The sequence below is a fragment of the Agelaius phoeniceus genome, chromosome 6, assembly GCF_051311805.1.
Source record: "Agelaius phoeniceus isolate bAgePho1 chromosome 6, bAgePho1.hap1, whole genome shotgun sequence".
NCBI classification, from domain to species: domain Eukaryota; kingdom Metazoa; phylum Chordata; class Aves; order Passeriformes; family Icteridae; genus Agelaius; species Agelaius phoeniceus.
Window position 1 is genome coordinate 47,585,484 of NC_135270.1, and position 22,267 is coordinate 47,607,750.

The following is a 22,267-nucleotide window of genomic DNA, read 5'->3' on the forward strand; positions in this document are numbered from 1 at the left end:
TACAATAATCAATTTCTTTCTTAGAGAACTGAAGGAAGAACAAGACCCACTCCTAAATAAGCATCAAAACCATAAAATAAGCCTCAACTACTCCTAAATTATAAAGATAGGTTTTTCCACAAAATCAGTGTTTTAGTTATTTAGGAATATGAAAAGAAAGAAGCACAAATCATATCTACAAACAGAACCCCTGCAGACTCTTATGAAATACTCTGATGAGCAACAAGGCAGCCTGACACAAAGAAAAGCAATTCAGAAAACAGGTATTAGGGGAAATAATCAATTTATTGACAGACAATTACAAAATTTTCCCTTCACAAGGGAAACCTTGATGGCAAAACTTACTGCAGGAGATTATTTCCACATACACTCCCTCATGGAAACCACACTTTCATTCTTTGCAGGCTATGACATAAGGATTTTCCCACAGTAAGGGAGAGGAAAAAAATTATTACAACAGAGCTCCACTGTAACACAAACATTTTTTAGATGTAGAGCTGTTTATGGTAGCAGTGTACATTACAGCCATTAATTTGAAACCTCACAGCCCCCATTACTGTATTTGAGGTCTACATACACAGAGCAGGGAACATGCCCGACAAAATCTTCCTCGGTATTTTCTTGAATATTGTTTCTGTAGATTTGTTGGTATAAAACACAAATCCATAAAAGACATCCAATCCTATTTTAAGTTAATAGTTGGAAGGAGAAAGCATATATACAAATTGTACATATTCTGATCTCTCTCCACTTTTCAGTTCTCCAGTTCTCTCTTTGAAAAGGAATATTAGTGGAATCAAACAACATGAGAAGGATTATTTATCTAGACCAGCAAGCAAATGAGAAAGACTGAATGAAGTATAAATAACCTACATTTTAGAATTGCTTCCTTCCTCTAAAAAAACTTCAACACATAGAAAAAGGTAACAGAAAACAAGTTTTTAAAATATTTCTAGCCAGATCTGCTAACTTAGTAGAAGGGAAGCATTGAATTGCCATTAAATTATTCTAAGGACTGTGACACATCCAAACCAAAGCTGCCACAAGGAGTGGCACAACAGGCTAAATTCTATCCAGGCTGTAACACTAACCACAGCCCAATTAAACAAACAGCCTTCAAATTATTGGTGCAAGATCAAATGCATCACTGGCATAATAGAAAAAAAAATCCTGGTTATTTCAGATAAACTCCACCTGAAAGTTCAGATTATTTAGCTATTTTTTAAAGGATTAGATGTTTAACCTTGTGTGACAAGTTCTGTATAGAATTGATGGTACTCACATGGATACAACACTTGGTTCGTTCCATATAGTTTAAAGCCAACATAAAAATTGGAATCAACTCCCAACTGTGTTTTCTGGAAATCTGGCAGAAATGCAGCTGCATGTCTGTACTTGATTCAGTCTAAATTCATACAGCTATGTAATCTGACAGCATGAAGAACTGTACTAAATATTGCACTGAGGCTCCAATTCTAAAACCTCTAAGAACTAAAATGGCAGATAGCTCGCACACTAAATTCAGCCAAGAACAAAAATAAGACAAATACTGGTTTCCCCCAAAATCCAGAAGCCTCTGAAACATTTTAATTCCTAAACTAAATTAAAGAGATTTACACAGACTTACATAAGACACAAAAAACTTGTAACAAATAGTTTGGGTGTTTTCCTGTCAGGGAGGGTGTGAAGCCCAGTTGATTTATAAAGTAGCTTTACACCACATTTAGGAGGAGAAATTTTCCCTGTTATAGAACGTCATTAAAAGAAGTTTAACTAATCATTCCTACTTTCTGCTGAAAATGAAGGAAAAAAGGACCTTTCTGGCCCAAACAGATATGCTGAGAATGGACAAAAAAGAAAAAAATCAAAACAAAAGACTGTAATTATATCTTAGTTATGAACTTCTTGCTTCAACCATCACCTCCACATTGCTATACAGTGGACACGTGCCCTGTCTGCTACACAGCCTTCTTCAGAACTACTGGGCTTGCTCCTTTTTGACTCCTATGAGAATATAATATCAAGATTTTCATTTTCTTTCATACAAGAGGCTTTTATAGCCTTCTAATTATGTTTACCACCTAAACTTCCCCCCTACTATGTATTTATTTTTAGGCAACTACATCTATCTCAGGTTTGAGGGGGTTTTTTTGTTTGGGTTTCCCCTCTCTTTTTTTTTTTTTAATATTTCTTATGGGATCTAAGGTGCATTTTAGCAAAATTACCTGGACTTAAAGAATGGTTCCATAATATTTATAATAAATGTCCACATCTTCTCTCATTTAATACTTCAATTTTTTCCAAATTGTTAGTTGGTAACTTTAAATCCAATATAAATTTCAAAACCTTAATTTTTAACAGTCACTATCAAGGAATCACAAAGCTATCAATATATTTCAACTTATTTGTGACAATCTTTTATTTATTTCTTGAAAATCCTAGTCAGAAGAATTTGCAAGAAACTGTATTACAATTTTCAACTCTCATTTTCAAAAGTTTAGTGAACACTCCATTTCAGTTCTACATATTTATTATTTCACAATAGTATATGAAACTAAGGTATGTGCATAGAACTTTCTAAGAATTGACAGCTAGAGGTGTATATATTCATTTAATGTTAAAAAATTTTTGCTAATCTGATATAAATCAGACTAACAAAGATTAAAAAATTGAAGTTATGGATAAAAAGGAATGCAAAACTTGCACTTCAATTAAAAGACAATTTACTTCCTCAAATATTTCACTAGAGAAGCATATTATGAAACCAAGCCTTAAATTAATGATTCATTTTACAATTCTTTTAAAATACTCTATGTAAGAAGATTTTTAAAATTGCTGGCAATTTTCTTACAAATAGACCTCATACACCAAATACTAAAATTTGCAGCTGATCTGAAAGGCAGAAGTATTTCTAAAATTAGAGTAGTACCAAACCTTATGAACAAGCTCCACTTTCAGCACAGAAATGTGTGATTTTGGACTGTCTCTTAGCACCCAAAAATTGAAATATGCAGGTATCTCAATACTCAAAGGTCTAATTATCTCATAACAAAACATTTAACAAAAGCAAATGCTTCCGGATGATTGGTGAATACTCAAACATATATTTTTTGCTGCATATAAGTCACAGATAACCACTATCCTCTCCAAGTCAAAGTAGCACACTCAAGCTCAAACAGGAAAACCACAAACACAGACACTGTTAAAGATGAACAGTATTTTACTTCCTATGCTTTCTCATGCAATCTCCAAAGACACTGTACTTTAGACCACATTAAAAAACCCTTACAAAACGTTGAGATAAAAGGGCTTTTTTTTTTTTTTTCATAGAATTGGAATCCTGAAGAGTACTCACCTAAAATGAGATGAAGCTTTGTATCTGTCTGGAAGGCATAATGTAAGGTGACCAAAAACGGTGATTGCCTAATGTGCTCCAGGACTTGTCGTTCTGTCCTCGTGTGCTCAGTTGTTTTGGCTTTTTGAACTATGGTTGCTTTCTTCAATACTTTCATGGCATACAGTTTCCCAGCATCATGGCCGCTTACTTTCCTCACTAGGAATACTTTTCCATAGGCTTAAAAATTGGGGAGAAAAAAAATCCCAAAAACAAAGAAAAGAAAGAAAAAAAGAGACAAAAACCACAAGTTACCTGCTTGTACTACAGATCTGGCCAATGCCATTATTACTTTCAAATACTCATTGTTATGGCAGACAGTAATCACTTAAGCTAAAAATCTACTAAAACACTTCTCCTCTTTCACATTGACCCCTCCTGAGCAGAATTTCAAACAAATCAGCTTCATAAGTGAACACTGCAAGACTGGGAAAAGCAATTGAACTTTTTCAGTATTTAAAAACAATTTTAAGAGCTGATGATTTCGTCCTTTGTAATAACCTAAAACATTCATACCTAGAATTAAGCAAGACTTCCAAGTAAGACATGCTATTTTTTGTTCTTAAAATGGTCTGCTCATATTTGCATAACTTATATACTTTCATTACTGGTTTTACAACACTGAAGTTACAAAAACCCATAGAAAAGCCAATGAATTCTTCCCATCAGTATTTCATACACAGGAGCTTTCTGAGGCTCTCATACTGGACTTAAAAGAACTCCTGGGAATTCTACATAAATAAATTTTTTATCTTTACCAGGCAAACCTGTAGAAACAGTAAAGGTTAGAATTAGTGTGCAGTTCCTGGGCCATGATCTCACTGCAATTACAGAGATATGGTGGGGTATCTTGCATAACTGGAATACTGTCATGGATGGCTACAGACTTTTTAGGAAAGAGGCCAGACAGGCAAGGTGGCGGAGTTCTCTTTATGTAAGCAAAATGGATCAAGCAACCAAAATGTATCAAGCTTTGCCTAGGAGTGGATGAAGGAGGAGCCAAAATTTATTGATAAGAATTCAGGGATAGGCTAAAATGGGTGTTACTCTTATGGGTGTTTACTCCAGGCCAATTGATTAGTTAGAGGAAGTAGATGAGGCCTTCCACAGACAGCTGTCACAGCTGTCACCATCACAAGCCCACAGCTCTCATAAGCACCCCTACAGCTGCTGGAAAGGCATCATAGCTTGGCAGGCAGGAGCCCAGGAGGTTCCTGCAGAGCACTGGTAATTTTGACATAGGTGGTGGGGAAGCCCACAGGGAGAGATGTGTTGCTGGACTTTGTATTAAGAAACAAAAATGGACTGGTTGGGGATGCAATGGCTGCCTTGACTGCAGTGTCCATGAGATGGTGAAGTTGAGGATTCTGCATGGAAGAAGGATGGCAGTAAGTAGGATTATAGCTCTGGACTTCAGGAAAAATAACTGTGGCACCAATCTTCAAGGGCCTGCTTGGAGGAATCTCATAGGTTCGGTCTCTAGCAGGTAGGGCGGGTCCAAGAGAGATGCTGAATATTCAAGTAGTATTTCCCTCTATGTTTAAGATCAGGACATCCCTGTGAGTAAGACATTAAGCAAAGGGAGGGGCTGGAGACCTGAATGGATGGGCAGGGCACTTCTGGGAAAAATCAGACAGAATAAGGAAGTTTACAGAAGGTGGAAAAAGGGTCAGGCTACTTAGGAAGAATACAGGAATATTGTCAGAGTATGGCAGCTATGTGTCAGGGAAAGCAAAGATCCACTTGGAATCAAATCTGGCAAAGGATACCAAGAACAAGAGGGGCTTCTTCAAGGATATCAAGTAGCAAAAGGAAGACTTGGGCAAATGTGGGCCCACTGCCCAATGAAGTAGGTGCCCTGGTGACAAAAGGTACAGAGAAAGCAGAGTTACTGAACACCTTTGCTTTTTAGTCACTGCTAAGGCTGGCTCTCAGGAATCCCAGGCCCTGGGGGCTTTCCCTTGGTTGAAGATAGGGTTAGGCAAACTTGACACCCACAAATTCACGAGCCCTGGAGGGATTCACCCATGAGTGCTGAGGGATTTAGCAGATGTTAGTGTTAGACCACTCTCCATCATCTTTGAAAGGTCATGGAGAACAGGAAAGGCTCCTGAGGACTGAAGAAAAGCCAACACCACACCAGTCTTCAAAAAGGGAAGAAAGAAGATCCAGGAAGCCATGGCCAAGCAGCCTCACCTTCATCCCTGGAAAGGTGATGGAACATCTATGTATGCATGTGGAGGTAAAGAAGGTTATCAGGAATAGCAAACATGGATGCACCAAGGGGAAATCATGCTTGAACAATCTGGCATCCTTCTATGAAGAATGAGATATAAAGATGATTAGAGAACTGGAGTATTTCCTACATGAAATAAGAAGAAGCTTATTTCGTCTCTTTAGCCTGGAGAAGACAGAGGAGAATCTCATCAATGTGTACAAATATCTTATGGACAGGTGTCAAGAGGATGGGGCCACACTCCTTTCAGTAGTGCTCAGCAACAGGGTAAGAAGCAACCCACAAAAACTGGAAACATGAAGCTCTGTAAGAATATAAGGACAAACTTCTTTGAGGGTGACACAACACTGGAATGGGCTACCTGGAAAGGCTGAGGAGTCTCCAACTCTGGAGCCATTCAAAACCCACCTGCACACAATTCCATGCATGGGTTAGCCTGCTTTAGCAAAGGGGCTGGACCAGGTGGCCTCCAGTGGTCCCTTCCAACCCCAACCATCCTGTGATTCTGTAGTAGACACAACAGGACATTCTGTGAGAGAATGAGTGTTACTTTTGTAGATGGCAATAGTCATTGCTCAAAGAATCAGGAGAAAGGAACTATGAAATCGTTGACTTATTTTGATCAAGGTCAAGTTCTCTTACAAAAAAGGTCTTTAAAATATTAAAAGGTTATGAGTGCAAAGGGAGGAATCCTCTCAAAAATTGAGAGCTATTAGAAGACAAAAAGCTAAAAGGTTAAAAACAAATATTCAGCTTTTTCAGAGAAAGCAAGTCATCACTAGAATTCATCCTGCCTGATTCAGTCATATATGAACAAGTGAGGAAAAGAATTTGCTTGTTTCAGTAAATTATCCAATGCAACAGAAATTGAAGCTGACTGCTAAAAACTCTACCACAGTATCAAAATGCCAAATAGATGAAAAAATAAAATGGCAGAGAAAATTTCAAATAGTAAACACACAATCCATGTGAAATATCATAATAGCACATAGTGTTGGAACTGAGGAGAGAAAAACAGCTGAAGTTACCAAAGACCATCCCAAAGAGAATGTTATAAACTTCAAGGAAAGTACTGAAGAAATTACACAAGCGTACCCACACCTTCAACACAAACCCAGAAATCCCTTATGCTGTGGTAGAAATCTTTGTGTGCTCCTATCTTGAATGAAGCACACTATTTTGGTACCTTCTCTCTTCTGTCCCCAACTACCTTGCTCCCATCAGAAAAAAAAAAGTGTAAATAAAACATTAGGAAAGTATAAAACAACTCTTCTAAACAGGAATGGCACTAAACATACTGACATGTTTTATTTAGCCTGAGAAAGTAGAGTACTTAAGAAGATTCTTACAGAGAATTAAAGAAGAAAAAAAAATCAAAAACTTGGTAAAGAACATATTTTCATTATTTTTAGAAACAAAATAACTAAGGCAATAAATTGAACCATTAGGTATCAGCATTAAAAACTATGCAAAGCACACAAACAAGTATGCAGTTAAGCTGTGGAACTACTGTTACATGATACTGCAGCTGTCAAAAATGCAGATGAATTTTAAGATTACATAAATCCCTGAGGGAGAGGAAAGCACACCAAGTGTTGCCAAACTCTAAAGAGAATCTCTGGCTCAGGCAGACCCCAAAGTGTAGGTTGCTACCAGCTCACTAAGGAAACCATCACTGTAAGCCTCCCCTTAAGCCATCATGAGACAGAAACACTAACCAGCTCATTGTTTTGTCCAACCCTTGTAATTACCTTCACACTACTTTCTCAAAGAGAATGCTCAAATATCTCAAACCTGAAAATACACTGGACAAGTGTATACAGTCCTGACGTGAGACACTCAAATTTAGGTGTTTAGCTTTAAAAAAGCTACAGCATACAGAGCTCCCAATAAGCATCACGTGTAACTCCAGATTTTTCCAGATGGGTAATTTAGAGTTTTTAACTACCAAATGACATGTGAGCTTTTTTCCTAGATCTGAGTTCTACTTCAGTGAGTATACAGAACTGATTCTGCTCATATTCTGAACAATTCTTTTTAAGGAGTTCTTTACCTGACTCATTGTACCCTAAGGAATCATGCTTCCCTTCTTTACAGAACTCATTATCTGCAAAAAGAGCTCTCATAAAATAAGTTTTCATAACATATCTCTCAAGAATGGCAAATAGAGTCAGAATAGGTGACATCTTTCTATTTTGTGAGATATGCAGGACAGTCTCTTTCAAGATTTTGTATTTTGTGTTGCATTCTCCAACTTTGCAGTTACGAGATCTCGAGCATACGTAAGCCAGACTGAATGGTCATCAGCTACTCATGACCAGGGAACAGGAATTTTATCACAAATGTTGGAGAACATTAAGTTAAACTAAAATGAACAAAAGGCTCACGACAGTAACACTCAGTTACCTGTATCTTCAATCACATTTTATAAAAACATATAATAACACCTCTTAGGTGAGAGAATGCAGTACCTACTACAGCTTTTTGTGCAGAATCAGAGAAAATAATCTGGTTAGTGTAATAACTGTAAGAATCTCTAGAAACTATACTTTTATTGCCATAAAAGACTTTGCAACATAGAACTTTGCCATGGTACAAATTGTTTCTTCAGGAATCTGACAAGGACTGACAGAATGATGACGATTCTCAGCATTTTTTATGAGAATAATCTTAAGTAGCACTATTTTAATCAAATGACTCATAATATATCCAACACCAGAATCTCTGATAACACCACAAGAAATCTACTTAAAAGACAACACTGCAAAAGCTATTTATTTGGGTGGCAGCAAGAGGAGAGCACATAAGCTAATTGCAATACTCTCACCTGAAAATTGCACTTCAGTAAAGCTTTTTTAATTTCTCAAAGAGCAACATTTTACTGTTAATTCTCATAATGTTCATTCTCATGCACATCTGATCTACTGCCCAGGCAGAAGTATTCAGCCAGCAATATATGCCCCATAATGAAACACACACAATCACCAAATATCCACCTCCCAAATTCTTTGAAAATATATTAAGTGATAGAAAAACTACATACACAGACACAAATTTTGTTAGACTGACCTGACAGCTTAAGAGAAATAAAATAAAAATTTAAAGAATGGTTATCAGCCTTTATGATGACTAAGAGATTTCACCAGCAATTTATACCAAATTTGCACTCAATTAGTGAGATAGAAAAATATAATTAGGTGCTAAAACTTCCCTTTTACTACTGCCCTTCCCATTAATACAAATTCATAGTAATATATCATAAGAATATATAAGCATACATATAAGTATACTTAAACATAATTATATATATAAATATTTATATTCATAGTAATACATCTCATTCTAAGTAACAATTCAGCAGGTCATTAGAATAGTCTAAAATACACACTTGCTGAAAGACAATGAGTTAAAACTATGAAATGTTCTTTGCTTCTTTCTTATTTCTGTACAAATGCAAGCACATTAAGGCATTACATCACAGCAGCTGATTCTTACAGAGAAAAAGGAGCACAATTCTTATTGTTTATAGCACACTGGATGGTTTCTGTGGACTCCTGAAGTCATCAAAACTTTACACTTGCATCCATAATTTTTAAATTAATCTTTTTAAGTGCTGATATAAACTACACCTCTTTATTAAAGCACTTTTTTTTTTACTGTCAGTGTAAGAATAATCACGAGACTACAAAGGAAAAGGCTCAGAGGTACAAAATATTTAAGGATTTGAACAAATTTCATTGTAGTTTTGCACGATATATGCCTAATGATATCTTTGCTCTGCAATTTGGATTTAGATTTAGTCTGCGTAAGGAATTTGGAGGCAGAACTCTTACTGTGCTAATATCAGTCCATATGAATTAAAAATTGGGATTGACAAAGTTAGAAAAGCATATAGCTCTAGCAGCTAAAAATGGGGGGGAAAGCCAAACAGAAACCTTAACAAACCTCAAATAATAGCATTCTAAATATTTCCAATTTATTGTCTATGACCAAACTGTTAAAAACAGGGCATTCTCTGCCATCTTTCCTTAGATATCAGATAGGCAAGAATCATTAATGGAATTTTTTCAACATGATTATTTACTCCAAGAATAAATTTCCTCTCCTATTAAACAAGGGAGTGATGATTAATATGAAAGGCAAAAAATGACAGGAAAGGGTAAGTTGCATCTTAAGATGTACTTTATGTCAGCATTTTGATTTTTTTTTTACCTTTTTTTAAAGATAAATTTATTACAGTATTTATTACAGTAAATAGTTACAGTAGACAATACATGCCTAACTTTTTTTTTTGTTCATTTTTAAAGGATGTCAGTTTTTAGAAGGCAGCTCTCAAATGCAAGACAATCTACCACTGGATATGGATACCATTAGTTTTTAATTATTAAAAAAATTAAAGTAAATAATTTTCTTCAAAAATTTTTTTAAAGGCACTTCATTCCACTGAAGTTTGATGAAATCAGAACAACCAAGAGCTGCCTGGGATCATCATCTTACTTCCTCCTTTCCTTCTTAAATGTAAGGCTGGTTTTGCTATTCCCTCTGGCATTAGTTCCAATAAGAATCTTTGCTATTGATCTCCAAATTAATGTACAGATTCTTTCAGAATTCTCTGGTGTATGAAAAGGAAAAATTTGTCTTTGTTCTTAGATTGAACACAGCCCCCTCTTTTCAGTCTGTTCTTCATGCAGAAAACCAATTTTCCATTTCCAAGCCCTGTCTCCAATTAGCCATCCCACCTACCATTCAGTATACATTCTAGCTGTCCTCAGCAGAAACTGAAGTAAAATATTTAATTGGAGTTTGGAATTATTTTTAGACACTCCCTAATTCTGTCTCACTCTCCTGAGCACAGTACCCCCATTTCTTTCTTTTTCCTCATCTTATGAGAGAATATTTTACATTTTCTTCAATATGCTTTGAAAGAACTAACTTTATTTCACAGTCTTAACTTTATCAAAATACCTTCTGACCTCTTAGATGAAACTTCATTATATTTTCTTGTATAACAAGATTTTTGAGATGGTTATTTAAATCTGACATTCATCCCACTAATTTTGTTCCCTTCATATGAATAAATCCTTCAGATACTAAGATCTTCCACATATAAGGTGACTATCCTGCCCACATGAGCACTTAAATCCAGAAGAGCACATATAAAACATTCTCTCATATACAGTAGTTAGATTCTTGTTTCTCATTATTGTTAGTCTTCATTAGTGGACTGCAGTTCAAAAGGTAGAACGGATTATAAGTGCACATGCTCAAGAACCAATTGTATTCTTTCTTTTTAACCACAGCTGAAAGAGTGAACAAAAGTGGCATTTATTTAAGTTCAGTATAAAAAAAGGAATAATCCATTGGTAGAAAAATGTATAAACTAGAAAGCACTCTGGTTTCACTTTCTTATTTTAAAAACACATTTTCAAAGAATGAAGCAAATAAGCCAAGTGGTTAAAAACACATTTTCAAAGAATGAAGCAAATAAGCCAAGTAGGCGTGCATAAATCAACACAGCCACCTTCTCCTGTTGTTCCTTTCCTGGCTTTGGGAAGCAATTAGATTTCTTTGCTGAAAAGTAACTTTCTTCTATAGAATAGACTCTAGTTTTCCCCATTACAAGGAGAAAAGCTTTAACTGAATAGGAGGGACAAGCTGGATACACAAACATGGACAGGAAATCTGAAAATTCCTTATCAGCAAGCCTATAACAGTAACAGAAAGAGAAAAGGATTTATCCCATTTCAATATACTACTCAGTACACTGACTAGAACATGGGCCAGTCAGAAGTCAAGCCAGTAAGAGTTTGTTCCCAAAGCAACAAGTACACTATTAATAGCTTCATTAACAGTGTCATATCTTTCATTTTACTGATGTCAAGTGCTACTGATTTCTTCAATCAATTAGTTTATTCTATTACTACTCCCTAACACAACATAAAAGGATCCAACTCAGACTTTTGCTTTCTTGTCTTCCCACTGAGACTCAGGTCAAATGAAGAAAGCATATCTGATGCAATTTTATGTATGATACAATTTTATACCAAAAAGCAAAATATAACAAGCATGCTTCCAATTGAGTGTATATAGTAGAAGAAAGCAGACAAAAGAATGTAAGAAAGCAATTCAAATAAAGAAAATAGTAAGTATGAAATTATGCTAAGCCACAGCATGAAAAGTTATGACAAAAAATGGCTTCCACAGGAGAAAATTCAGCACACACAGATACTATTTCTAATAATCTTAAATGTTTGTATTTTTAAAACATAAAGCTTAAAAATGAAGATTTAAATAAACCTTCACTGCTGTTACCTGAAAAGAATCACCTCGGAGTCTGTAAGAAACTACCACAATTACATATCCTTAAGCAAAGTATCATTTACTTTAAAATGTTTTAAGTATCTTCTGTGGTTATTCCAGTTGCTTCATGGCAGAATGTTGTATTTAAAATATTGTAATTAGTTTCAACAGCATCTACAGTCATCACTTAATGTAACTGAGGTTTCAACACATTCTCCCTTGCATTAGATCGATTAAGTATTGGTTTGAAAACACTGCATGCTGCATAACTCCACAGTGAAGCATTTTAAACAGCATCACATTTGTATTGAGCATTAGTTATGTGACCTAAAAGCTCACACCAGGATAAAGCTTTCACTGCCAGAGTAAAGGTGGCTTGTCCCTATTTGCTTATAGCAATGACCAGAATGTTTCTCAAGTTAGGAAATTAAACTTCATCAGCAAAACATCTTAGGAAGGTTGCAGAACCTCTGCTACTGAGGCTTTTCAGAATGAATCACTACTGGGGTGATGCAGGTATAACTGACTGTGTCTTGGCCCAAGCAATTAAGGGACCTCTTTGAGGTCTGACCTCCTCAGAATCCTGTTTTCAGCAACTCCATGTGGCAGCAAACATTGCCAGCTGACAGATGGTCACTTACCAAAAGCAAAAGGAACTAGCTCCATTCTGATCAGGTCACTGGCATTTAATGAAATCCAGTAATTAGCAAGCAGCAACCTCTGACACATCTAGTGCCTGAGTCTCAGCTATCATAGTCTTGAGACTGAACAAAGCTTTTTGACTGCCCTGACAGTCTAGACTTCTGAAGCAAAAAACCTCAGGCTATGAGCAAAACTGCCTATCAAAAAAGTGGAAAAAAACCCAAAAAACCAAACACCACAACAAACACCAACTACTCCTCCTACAAATGCCATTCCAGGATACCCAAGGAATCCTTGGATTCCTAAAGCTTGAGGAATCTTTTATATTAGACAAAGATTAGATTATCTTAGACAAAAGACATTTCTGGAGCAGCAAGACTACAAGAGCAGGATGAAGTCAGACAGGCATGCTTACTCAACTTCTTTTTTTACTTTACACACACACACAGAGTCAACCCCATTGTCAACCCACTGAAGGAGCCTTTTCTGAAAGGGGTCCCTCAAAAATTATCCTGCTAACCTGAGTGAACAGAATAGCTTTGCACTGAAAGCCTAACAATTACCTGCTATGGTTAAGAGTATTCCAGGCCAAGAAAGATTTGGCCAATCTGTTCACAAAGAAAAGAGGGCATGAGAAGTAGCAATGAATGACTGACAACAGTTTAACAGTAAGACAGGTTATTTCAGAGGTACTGCCTAAAGACAAGAGGAGGTCAGGCCACAACTAGTCTGAACTTGAAGACTGACCCTTATGAAACCACAAATTTACTTTGTGCCCCAAATGCAAGAGTTGTAACACTAGCGTGATTTCAGACCAATGGCAAATGTAATAAAATTCAAAAAATTTACAAATCCAGCCCATGTTTCCATCAACAGGAGAGAAAGACATCCTCACATAAATGCATAATTGTTTATAATTTCATTTTTGTCAACCCCTCTCAGATCCACACTGACCATTTCAGAAAATCGTGATTGCTTCTGCCTAGGAATATGCAACATTTATCTATGAATATTAATGCTTCCTTGTATCTACATCTAACTATTTAAATTTAACAGCAAGGTTTCAATTTTTTAGCCAGTTAAATTTAAACTCTAAAAACTTTACTTCAGAAACAGAAAAATATCCTCTCAAGTGATTTAACGGCTTAATTAATTTCTAGAAGAATCGATATGAATTACAGCCTTGCTGCCAGCTATTAATGGCTGATAATACCCAAAAATTTAATATCATTTAACCAGCATAAAAATCCTGCAGACCTTGATGACAGTCCACATTCATGATTATCCCCATCTACTCAACAATGCATCTAACTTAATACTGATCAAAAAATAAAAAAGCATAAACACCCTAAAAAGAATAAAAGCCATTAGTCTTGTCTGTATATGGGGCTGTGTATCCCTTTAGCAAAGAAGAAACAAAGTTTTTTTTCATTACAGTCAGTAATCCTACAACATGTTAGAAATCTCCAACATTGTGCTGAAACCCACAATACCACAATGAACATTATTCATCTTAAAAAATACTAGGATATGACTAGGACGGAGTTATGGAGCCAACAGCAACCCTACAACAGATTAGTTAAAAAATGGAGCATCTTATTTAACTATGTATCAAAATTACTGGGTTTTTTCCCCCCAAAACACACTCTGTAAACTCAACATGATTATCAAAACCATGTCTTAACACAGATTAAGTTTTTCACAAGCTATATTAAATTGTCACAAATTTTCAACCATATGTTTTCTTTTTTCCAAAAATAATGCTGTGTTACAGCGTGTGACCTCCAATTTTGCATATCTGTGGAAATAAAAATTGAAAAAAATATGCTATGCAATACAAAAGTGGTATCTCCCTAAAGAATGGTCCAATTACCAAAACCTCAGCAAGAAAACAAAATCATACATAAGAGTAATGCTTCCAACATTTAACTTAAAAATAGTGTATCTTACCCCCTGTTCCAAGAACTTTCAGGAGCTCAAAGTTTTCAATGCCAACTTTCTCTGCATGGCCTGTCAAATTTGCTGAAGGGAAAAAAGAAAAAATTACATCAGATATGTAGTACACCAAAAGATCACTCTGACATGTTACTACAGCCCCAGTAAAACCAAGTTAGCAGTTGAATTAAATAAGCAGTGCTAAGAAGACCCCCGAATTTCATACTATATTCAACTTGAAAAGCAAGGGAAAGCAATTTTCTTGCTGCCATCAGTGTACCCAAAGGTCTAAAATCCCAGAACAGTAATTGAAGCCCATCTAGTCTGTATACATCACCTTCCAGTGTATCACTGGGCACCTCTGAAAATAGCATGATTGCTGTCTGTACCTATGTGATTGGAGATTACAGACAAGGTGGAACTGGACTATCTCTTAGCCCTAGCACCCTGAATACTCTTTATTCTTTTTGGATTTTACTCTTTTTGGATTATATAGTCTATGGAATGACAATCAGAGCTCCAACAGCTGTTCATGCATTTAACACAGGATTGTTAAAGACTCTCCATTAGTACCAAGTAGAAATTACCCTAAGTCTACATAACCCATAAGTATGGAAAAAATCTAAGCTGCTACGAAGTTATGTCATTTGTTACACAGTCTGGAAGCAGGAGGTTCTATGTTTATAAAAATCTATACCACTTTGGGTACTTATTTTGTCTAACATACATTTTTCTAAGCAGGGATGTAAAGACCTCTGTTTGAAAAAAGGGATTGTGCAGGGTTAGTTTCTTGTTTACCTTTTTTTTTTTTCATTTCCTAAGCTCCTATAAGAAAGCCTTATGCAGTTCCCATTTTTTCCATCTTTGATTCCTGTCATACTATTATGCATCAATTTGCATCAACATGACTACAAACCATTCAGCAAAAGCCCTCACTGAAATGATCCAGGCTAAAAACCAGCAAGACAATAAAGTAACTAAGCTTGATGATTCATGTACAAGTTCAGTTCCCTGATCCACTTTACTGAGCAGCTTCATAAGCACAACTAAGGATGCAGCATCAAGTAGCAAGTGAGTCAATATGCACCACAGGAGCTGAATGGAGCTCACTGTACTGCTCCTGATAGCAAACAGAACAAATACTCCTGCTCGAGCTACATCACAGTAGTAAGAAGACAGCAGTAAGGAGGCCACTCTCATGTGCCAGTAAAGGAGTTATAGCAAGACAAACTGAGTTAGTGTCTGTACAATTAGGGTATCTTCTGTCACAGAAGGTAAATTTCATATTTAATATTACAATTTAATATTACATATTACTCTTCTTAACAAGTACTAAAAATGGTACTCAACATAGACAGTTTTAAAACACCATCTTTCCTGCCAGGGACATCAGAAGTCACAGGCTATTCTAAAGAGACCAGGACTACAGTATCCATTTTTTAATAAAGGAGTGAACATCACTGAAGAGATTCAGGACACAGAACTTCTCTGGACACCAGCTAAGTAAGTGCTGGACTCAGGGTGGGAAGAAAGTTTTCACTTCAAAATCCACTGATCTGGATCTTCCACAATGGACTACTCCAGAAAGGCTCTCTCACATCCTTTAAGAGTGCCAGCAGAAAGCTTTTCAACTAAACACCCTTCTACAAAGTAAAACAGTCACTTAATCTTACCATATTCTTGGAACTGAATATGGTAGGATTAAGGAAGTTATAGGAAGAGTGGAACCCAGAGAAATGCTGCTTCTCCAGTAACATGCTGAAGATTTGCAGTGCTGGCTGCAATCCTAAAATGAGATTAAGCCTTAAAACTCAATCTATTCATCTAAACTGTACATAAACTCACATTCAATAACATTAGTAAAACCTTCTCCACTTTCACGAGGCTGCACAATAAAAAGCTGAGTGCTATCTAGTTTGAATTATTATGTACTTGTTTCAATGTGAGCTGTAATTCTGCACTTTCCCCTTAATTCCATTTTTACTTCCACTCAGGATGCTTAATGGCCTTATCCTAAAAAAAATCTTGAAGGTTACTGTAATATTATTTTCATAATAAAAGGAGAAAATGACACCACAAATAAGCATATGGTAACTGCAAAATAAGACCCACCTCATTCTTTTTACATTATACTGAGGAAAAAAGCCATCCCACAAGACAGCTAAAGGATGCTGCATAACACACACAAGTATGACAGGACACTTGAGGCAAACTCTCTCACAATTACTCCCCATAAAGCAAGAAGTAAAATTATCCTTCATTTAAAAATAGGAATAACAAATCTTCAAAGCTCTAAGAACAATTCCCAGAAAGTGCTCCTCCCAATGTTGCCACATGGCAATGGTTTTGCTCCAAGAGGTTCAGTTGTAGTGCTCAGTCCATCTCTGAAGTCATACTGCAAAAAAAGCAAGCTGAAGAGCCTGTTTCTGCCATTTTCTAATAACTCCCCTAGAGCAGTCCTTTGCCTTCATCTGCTGAAAGCAGGTGCAGCACTTTGACACTTTAACAGAGATGAAGTGCAGTTTCTCCAGGATAAAAGCTGTCATTCCAACATTTCCTTCAACCTGCTTTCAGAAGCATAAATCTCAAAAGATCAATTATTCTATTCACCACTCACTCCCAGGAAGCTGAATGGCCATTTCTTGAGGACCTTTCACCAGGGATGCTCTCTGCAGTTACAAAACTGTTTCAAAACTGAGGATTTTAAAGGGTTGCAATGAGACCACTACTACTACTAGGACTGACAGAACAGTGGAAGGCTTCTCACACCCCAGACATCACTGTGCTGGAAATGGTGTCAGAACCCAATCCAACAATTTGCAAAATGCACAGCCTGTCTGTAAAGACTGCAATGGGATGTACATTGGGAAACAGAAAGCAGTTTCAAAAACAGAAAATTTACTTCTCCATGCACTTTTTCCTTCAAGTGTCTGGACACATCAGCTTAAGAAGTGCACCAAGGAATGGAACAAAATTTGGACAGGAAGAGAAGCACTGCCCAAGTCAACAAGATGAGAGTTTCTCCACAAATAATATGAAGCCACACATGACACTAAAAAGGGATGGTTGTACAGAATGGGAAGGAAAAAAGCTAACAAATCCCCTTGGAGATTAGCTCACTACATACTGGCTAATCTCCAAATTAGAGCTAATAAGCTAATCTCCAAATTAGAAGAATCTTGCATTTACTAATATTCTACTGTAGTCCACACCAATCAGCATTGAACCAACATGGTTAAAGAGAATATGCAGCTGAAGGCAACAGCAAGAAATATATCAACTCAGAAAAAAATAGCAAATGGAAAGGCCAGGACATCATAGCCCCCATAAAGAGAAAATAGAGAACTAGTCACCATCATCACCTCTGAAAGCAGGAAGAAAGGAAATATCCAGAAATACTACCACTGCAAAGACAAGCCTCCCTCTACATGCAGGGACACCAGAGCACAAAGACCATTTGTGCTGTCATTTTCAGTCCCCTGGAAACAGGGCAGCCTGTCTATCCAGACTGCCAGCTCTCCTTGGTGGAGGATCTCCAGATGATGTAAGAAACATGACTGCCATCTGCACTACACCTGAACTTCGAGAAGGCCACAAGGGAACTAAGAACTGTGCAAGCTGGTACTGTGCAATGATTCTGTAAGCTTTTAATTGCACTTCTAAGATCTTGAGAAATAACATTTCAACAGTGTTTGTTTTCAAGTTAAAATGTGCTCTGTCCTCTGCTTCTGGACCCCACTGCCTACAGGTCTTGAAGCAGACAAACAAAGCTAGAGCTTCCTCTACTGAACTAGATTGATCTCTGCCTGAAAGTTGAGACTTGTCCCTGCAACATAAGACCAATTCTTCAGTTTCATTGAGCAGAACAATAAACCTCAGGCAATTTTAAGAACAGAGAAAACAAGAAGGAAAATTAAACAAGAAGACATTCTGCAATACTCCAAATATTAGGTTGCAATGTCTAGTATCAGTATCAACTTGATCTTAAACTGTTAATTCAGAGAATGGCCCATCCCCATCACCTAAACAGATCTACTGAGGTCACAGCATCAAAGAACAGATGTTGCTTTATAACTTGTATGTTAATGCCTTACTCAGAGTGGAGAGAGGGTGCACACTCCTTTTGGGGGGAAAAAAACCCTGACACCATGCAACAGAAACTATGCAACTATTATTTATTAGACACTGAAGAAAATGCATATGTTATCTGTTACCTGCTATATAGAGTCATACTTTGTTACTGGTTACAGCAACTAGAACTATTTCTGAAGGAAGTAAAAGTATCCTGCAGTCATTGTAATCTGAGAGACCATTGCCACCGAGCAAGTGTCAGGTCATTGAACAAGAGCACCATTTAATCAGCTCAGGGTACTATCTTACAAGCCTTAAGTGGAATTTAAAAACCATAACATCTTAAGAATATTTTTCTTAGGCAAAAGAAAGAATGTAGAGCAAATGTAAAACACACACAGAGTTCTGAACTCATGTAAAAGAAAAGAATATACAGTTCATGTTGCTCTGAACTTCAGGGTATCAGTTGAGGTAACTGGGCAGGTAACTGCTGATTCTCGAGAATATTAGATGCTTAAGGGTAAGACCACCTGAGCTGGAAAAAAAAAAATTAAAAATTTGAAAAACATTTGGAAAAAATTCAAGCTCTCACAAAGCTGCTGATCCCATTCTAGAAGGCTTGGAAGCCAAACTTTACACAGTCAAAGATGACAAAGACCTCTGAATTACCAGCTAATACAGTATGTATACATGTGTGTATGTACATGTATGTATAACAGCATATATGTGTACTGCATGGAATACAGTATGTGGAAATTCAGAAGCATAAAATGCAGTGGAAAACACAATAAGAAACTGTCACTACCATCATGAAAACAGAAGATAGAAGACTATCCCACCAAAGACATTACTTGCATATAGAAAGCTGAAATAAATATAAAAGTCCAGATGTCTGAGATTAATGACACAAACTCGGTAGTCTGGACTGGAAACTGCTCCATGTTAAGATCCATTTGCATTCAGCAGCAGCCCTTTTTCTCTTACAGAGGTGACTTCATGAGGTTTTATCATTACTGTGAGCTGAATCACTATGAGGTCACCAAGACTGAACCCTGAGGCACCTCCATGGTCAGCTAGAAACTTAATGTGTAGCAACACTCTACGTCACATAATTGCAAAAAAAAAACCACCAAAAAAAACCAAAAAGTAATTAGACAAGATGCTAATGAATAAAATTGCTACAGATAATCTAATGCTGAAGAGAGTTGAAACAATCAGATATCTAAAGATTGCGCATATCCTCTCAAACAAAAAATTATATCTAAGTACAAGACACGAATCAACTTCAGTTTTCTCTATCATTAGTAATGAACGAAATAATTTATAGAAATTCAGTCACAGGCACCTTGGACACAGTATCAAAAATAAGAGAATACAAATTAATTTATCAACAAAAAAAGAGCAACTGATAACTTACATGTTGATGGAAGGTATTTACATATTTGGTTACGCAGACATTAACAAGAAAACTTAAGAATTACCCTCTCCCAGGCAAAGCTTTTATAACCATCTATCCAAGACAGCCTAAAATATTTACAGCTGTCCAGGAAAATGAGAAGAGGAAACAGCCACAATAGATCCCAAAACAAACCATAAACCCAAATAAACTGACTGCATGTAACATGAGTTTTTCACAAACCAGACTGTATCTACAGACTGAGTCAGAAGCAAAGAAATCTCAGTAGAACTTGCACCTTGTTGTTGGGATTCTGTAGGGGGGAGGAGACAGAGAGCATGTTTACCATAAGATACCAAAATATGTAATGATGGGGATACAACAGAAATATTTACTTGAAAAATATATTGGAAAAACATCCTCAGATACCCAAGCCTTGTCATATGGTTAAGGAATTTCAGCAAGTGTTCTTTGAACTGCCTTCTGAATAAAATTCTAAGATGTATTAACATGGCATGTAAGACTCCTGATTGTTTTGTGGAATCAAGCATGAGCTTTTAAACCATCACATTTAGAATACGTTGGATCAGAGCTAATAAACAGGCTGACAATGAAGACTGCATCTATTAGTCCTCATTTATATTACACATTTTACAGAACATCACTGAAACAAGACAGCAAAACGATCAGTTGTACCAGACCCTTGGACAGATCTTTTTAGCCAGGTTTGTTGAATTCCAAAGCCTGGTGGGAGAAAAGCAAGCAAACAAAAAAAACCCACTCAACAAAAACAAAGAAAAAGCCACAAACACAACCCAGGAAAGATCAATAGCTGTCCTTCTTCATAATCAAGGCTACCAGAAGATAAATAACAATAAAATCCTAGACTACAATGAATTTTTAGAACATATTGATTGTGTAAAGAGTAAAATCCAGAGATTGAAGTGGTATTAAAGATGATTAATAAACTTAAAATACTCTTTGTAGTTCCCACAATCCAAGAAAACATATATTTTAGTGCTCAAAAGAGAAAAGTAGAAGCAAAAGCAATCCAAGCTTTGAAATAGCTAACTATTAGTACCTCCTGATCCCTAAACAATATACAAAATTATTATTATTTATATATTTTATAATATTTTATTATATAAAATATATTGTTTCGTATGTAATAAAATATTACATCTATATGTTGTAAGTAAGTAAAAACAAAAAAATAAATCTGTCTTACAGAAAATTTGATTTTAAAAATATATTTTAAGTCTCATAAAGTTTCCTTTTAAAAAGAAAAAAAAAAGTACTGTACAGGTGCCAGATGTACCTCCACAGTGAAGGCTGAATTCACAATTCAGTGCATGATCCATCATGTTTTTTAGTCATAGGAATTTTTACAGTTCCCTAGAATGTAACATGAACCTTCTAGTTTACAAATAAATCCATTCTAATTGAAGATCCCATTCTAGAAGGTATAACCAAAACTTTGCAATATTAAACACTATAGATAATCCACGTATTTATTTTCTGAAGCCTTTTATAGTTTCATCCTGAATTATAAGTTTGACTCAAGGGGGAGTTCCAAATTCTTGTGCCTTTGGAGCTCTGCAGGCTGTTGCTACATGAACTTCTGGGCCATACGTGCCTTTTCTCATGCATGTCTGGCAAACTGCAAACTAAAGCAAGTTCTTTAGCCTAAAGATTGTGATAACATTAAAACAAATCCAGTATCCTCTTCAAAACAGTCTTGCTAAAAGGAAAAGAACAAGACTTAGCTATTGTAAAGCAAAACAAACAATGCATTTAGACCCCACTGCCCATACATTCACAGAATGTCTCAAGCTCCCTTCAAGATCCCAGTTTTGGGAATCTCTGCCTCTCCCTGGGCAAAGCAGGGAGTTCAAAATCATGCCACAAGATGGGCAACCTCCTGCCAGTCACTCACACACACTTAAGGTATAGGATCCTTTGATCCTTTTTTGCAGAAACAAGAGGAGAAGGGAAGGAAATCTCACTCTTAACTGCTCTGTTTCCTTTTTATCTTCTGATATCACAAGCCTTTTCTTCTCTTTCCATATCCTTCTCTATCATGTAAAATGTTTCCTCTGATAGGCTTTATGTTTGCCATTGTTCAGTTCTGAAGCATTACCAAGCAACAGAAATGTTAAGATGCAACAATGTTCTTTTTTCAGTGTAAACAATATGTATTTTCTAAGGACTGCAAAAAGATTAAAAGTTGCATTAACTCTGAAAGTTAGCCCTCAAAAAATAAAACCTTTCCCTTTACAAGATTCCAGAAATA

General features: G+C 36.3%; 1 protein-coding gene across 2 annotated transcripts in view; it reads right to left on the minus strand.

Moving 5' to 3' along the window:
• RPS6KA5 (ribosomal protein S6 kinase A5) overlaps window positions 1-22,267 on the minus strand; it is a 67,530-nt gene that overhangs the window by 41,552 nt on the left and 3,711 nt on the right. For both annotated transcript variants that reach the window (XM_054634739.2, XM_077180615.1), the window contains exons 2-3: window positions 14,523-14,594; window positions 3,356-3,574 (exon numbers count right to left, since the gene is read on the minus strand). In XM_054634739.2, coding sequence (XP_054490714.1) covers window positions 3,356-3,574; window positions 14,523-14,594 — 291 coding nt within the window. The remainder of the gene's footprint in view (window positions 1-3,355; window positions 3,575-14,522; window positions 14,595-22,267) is intronic.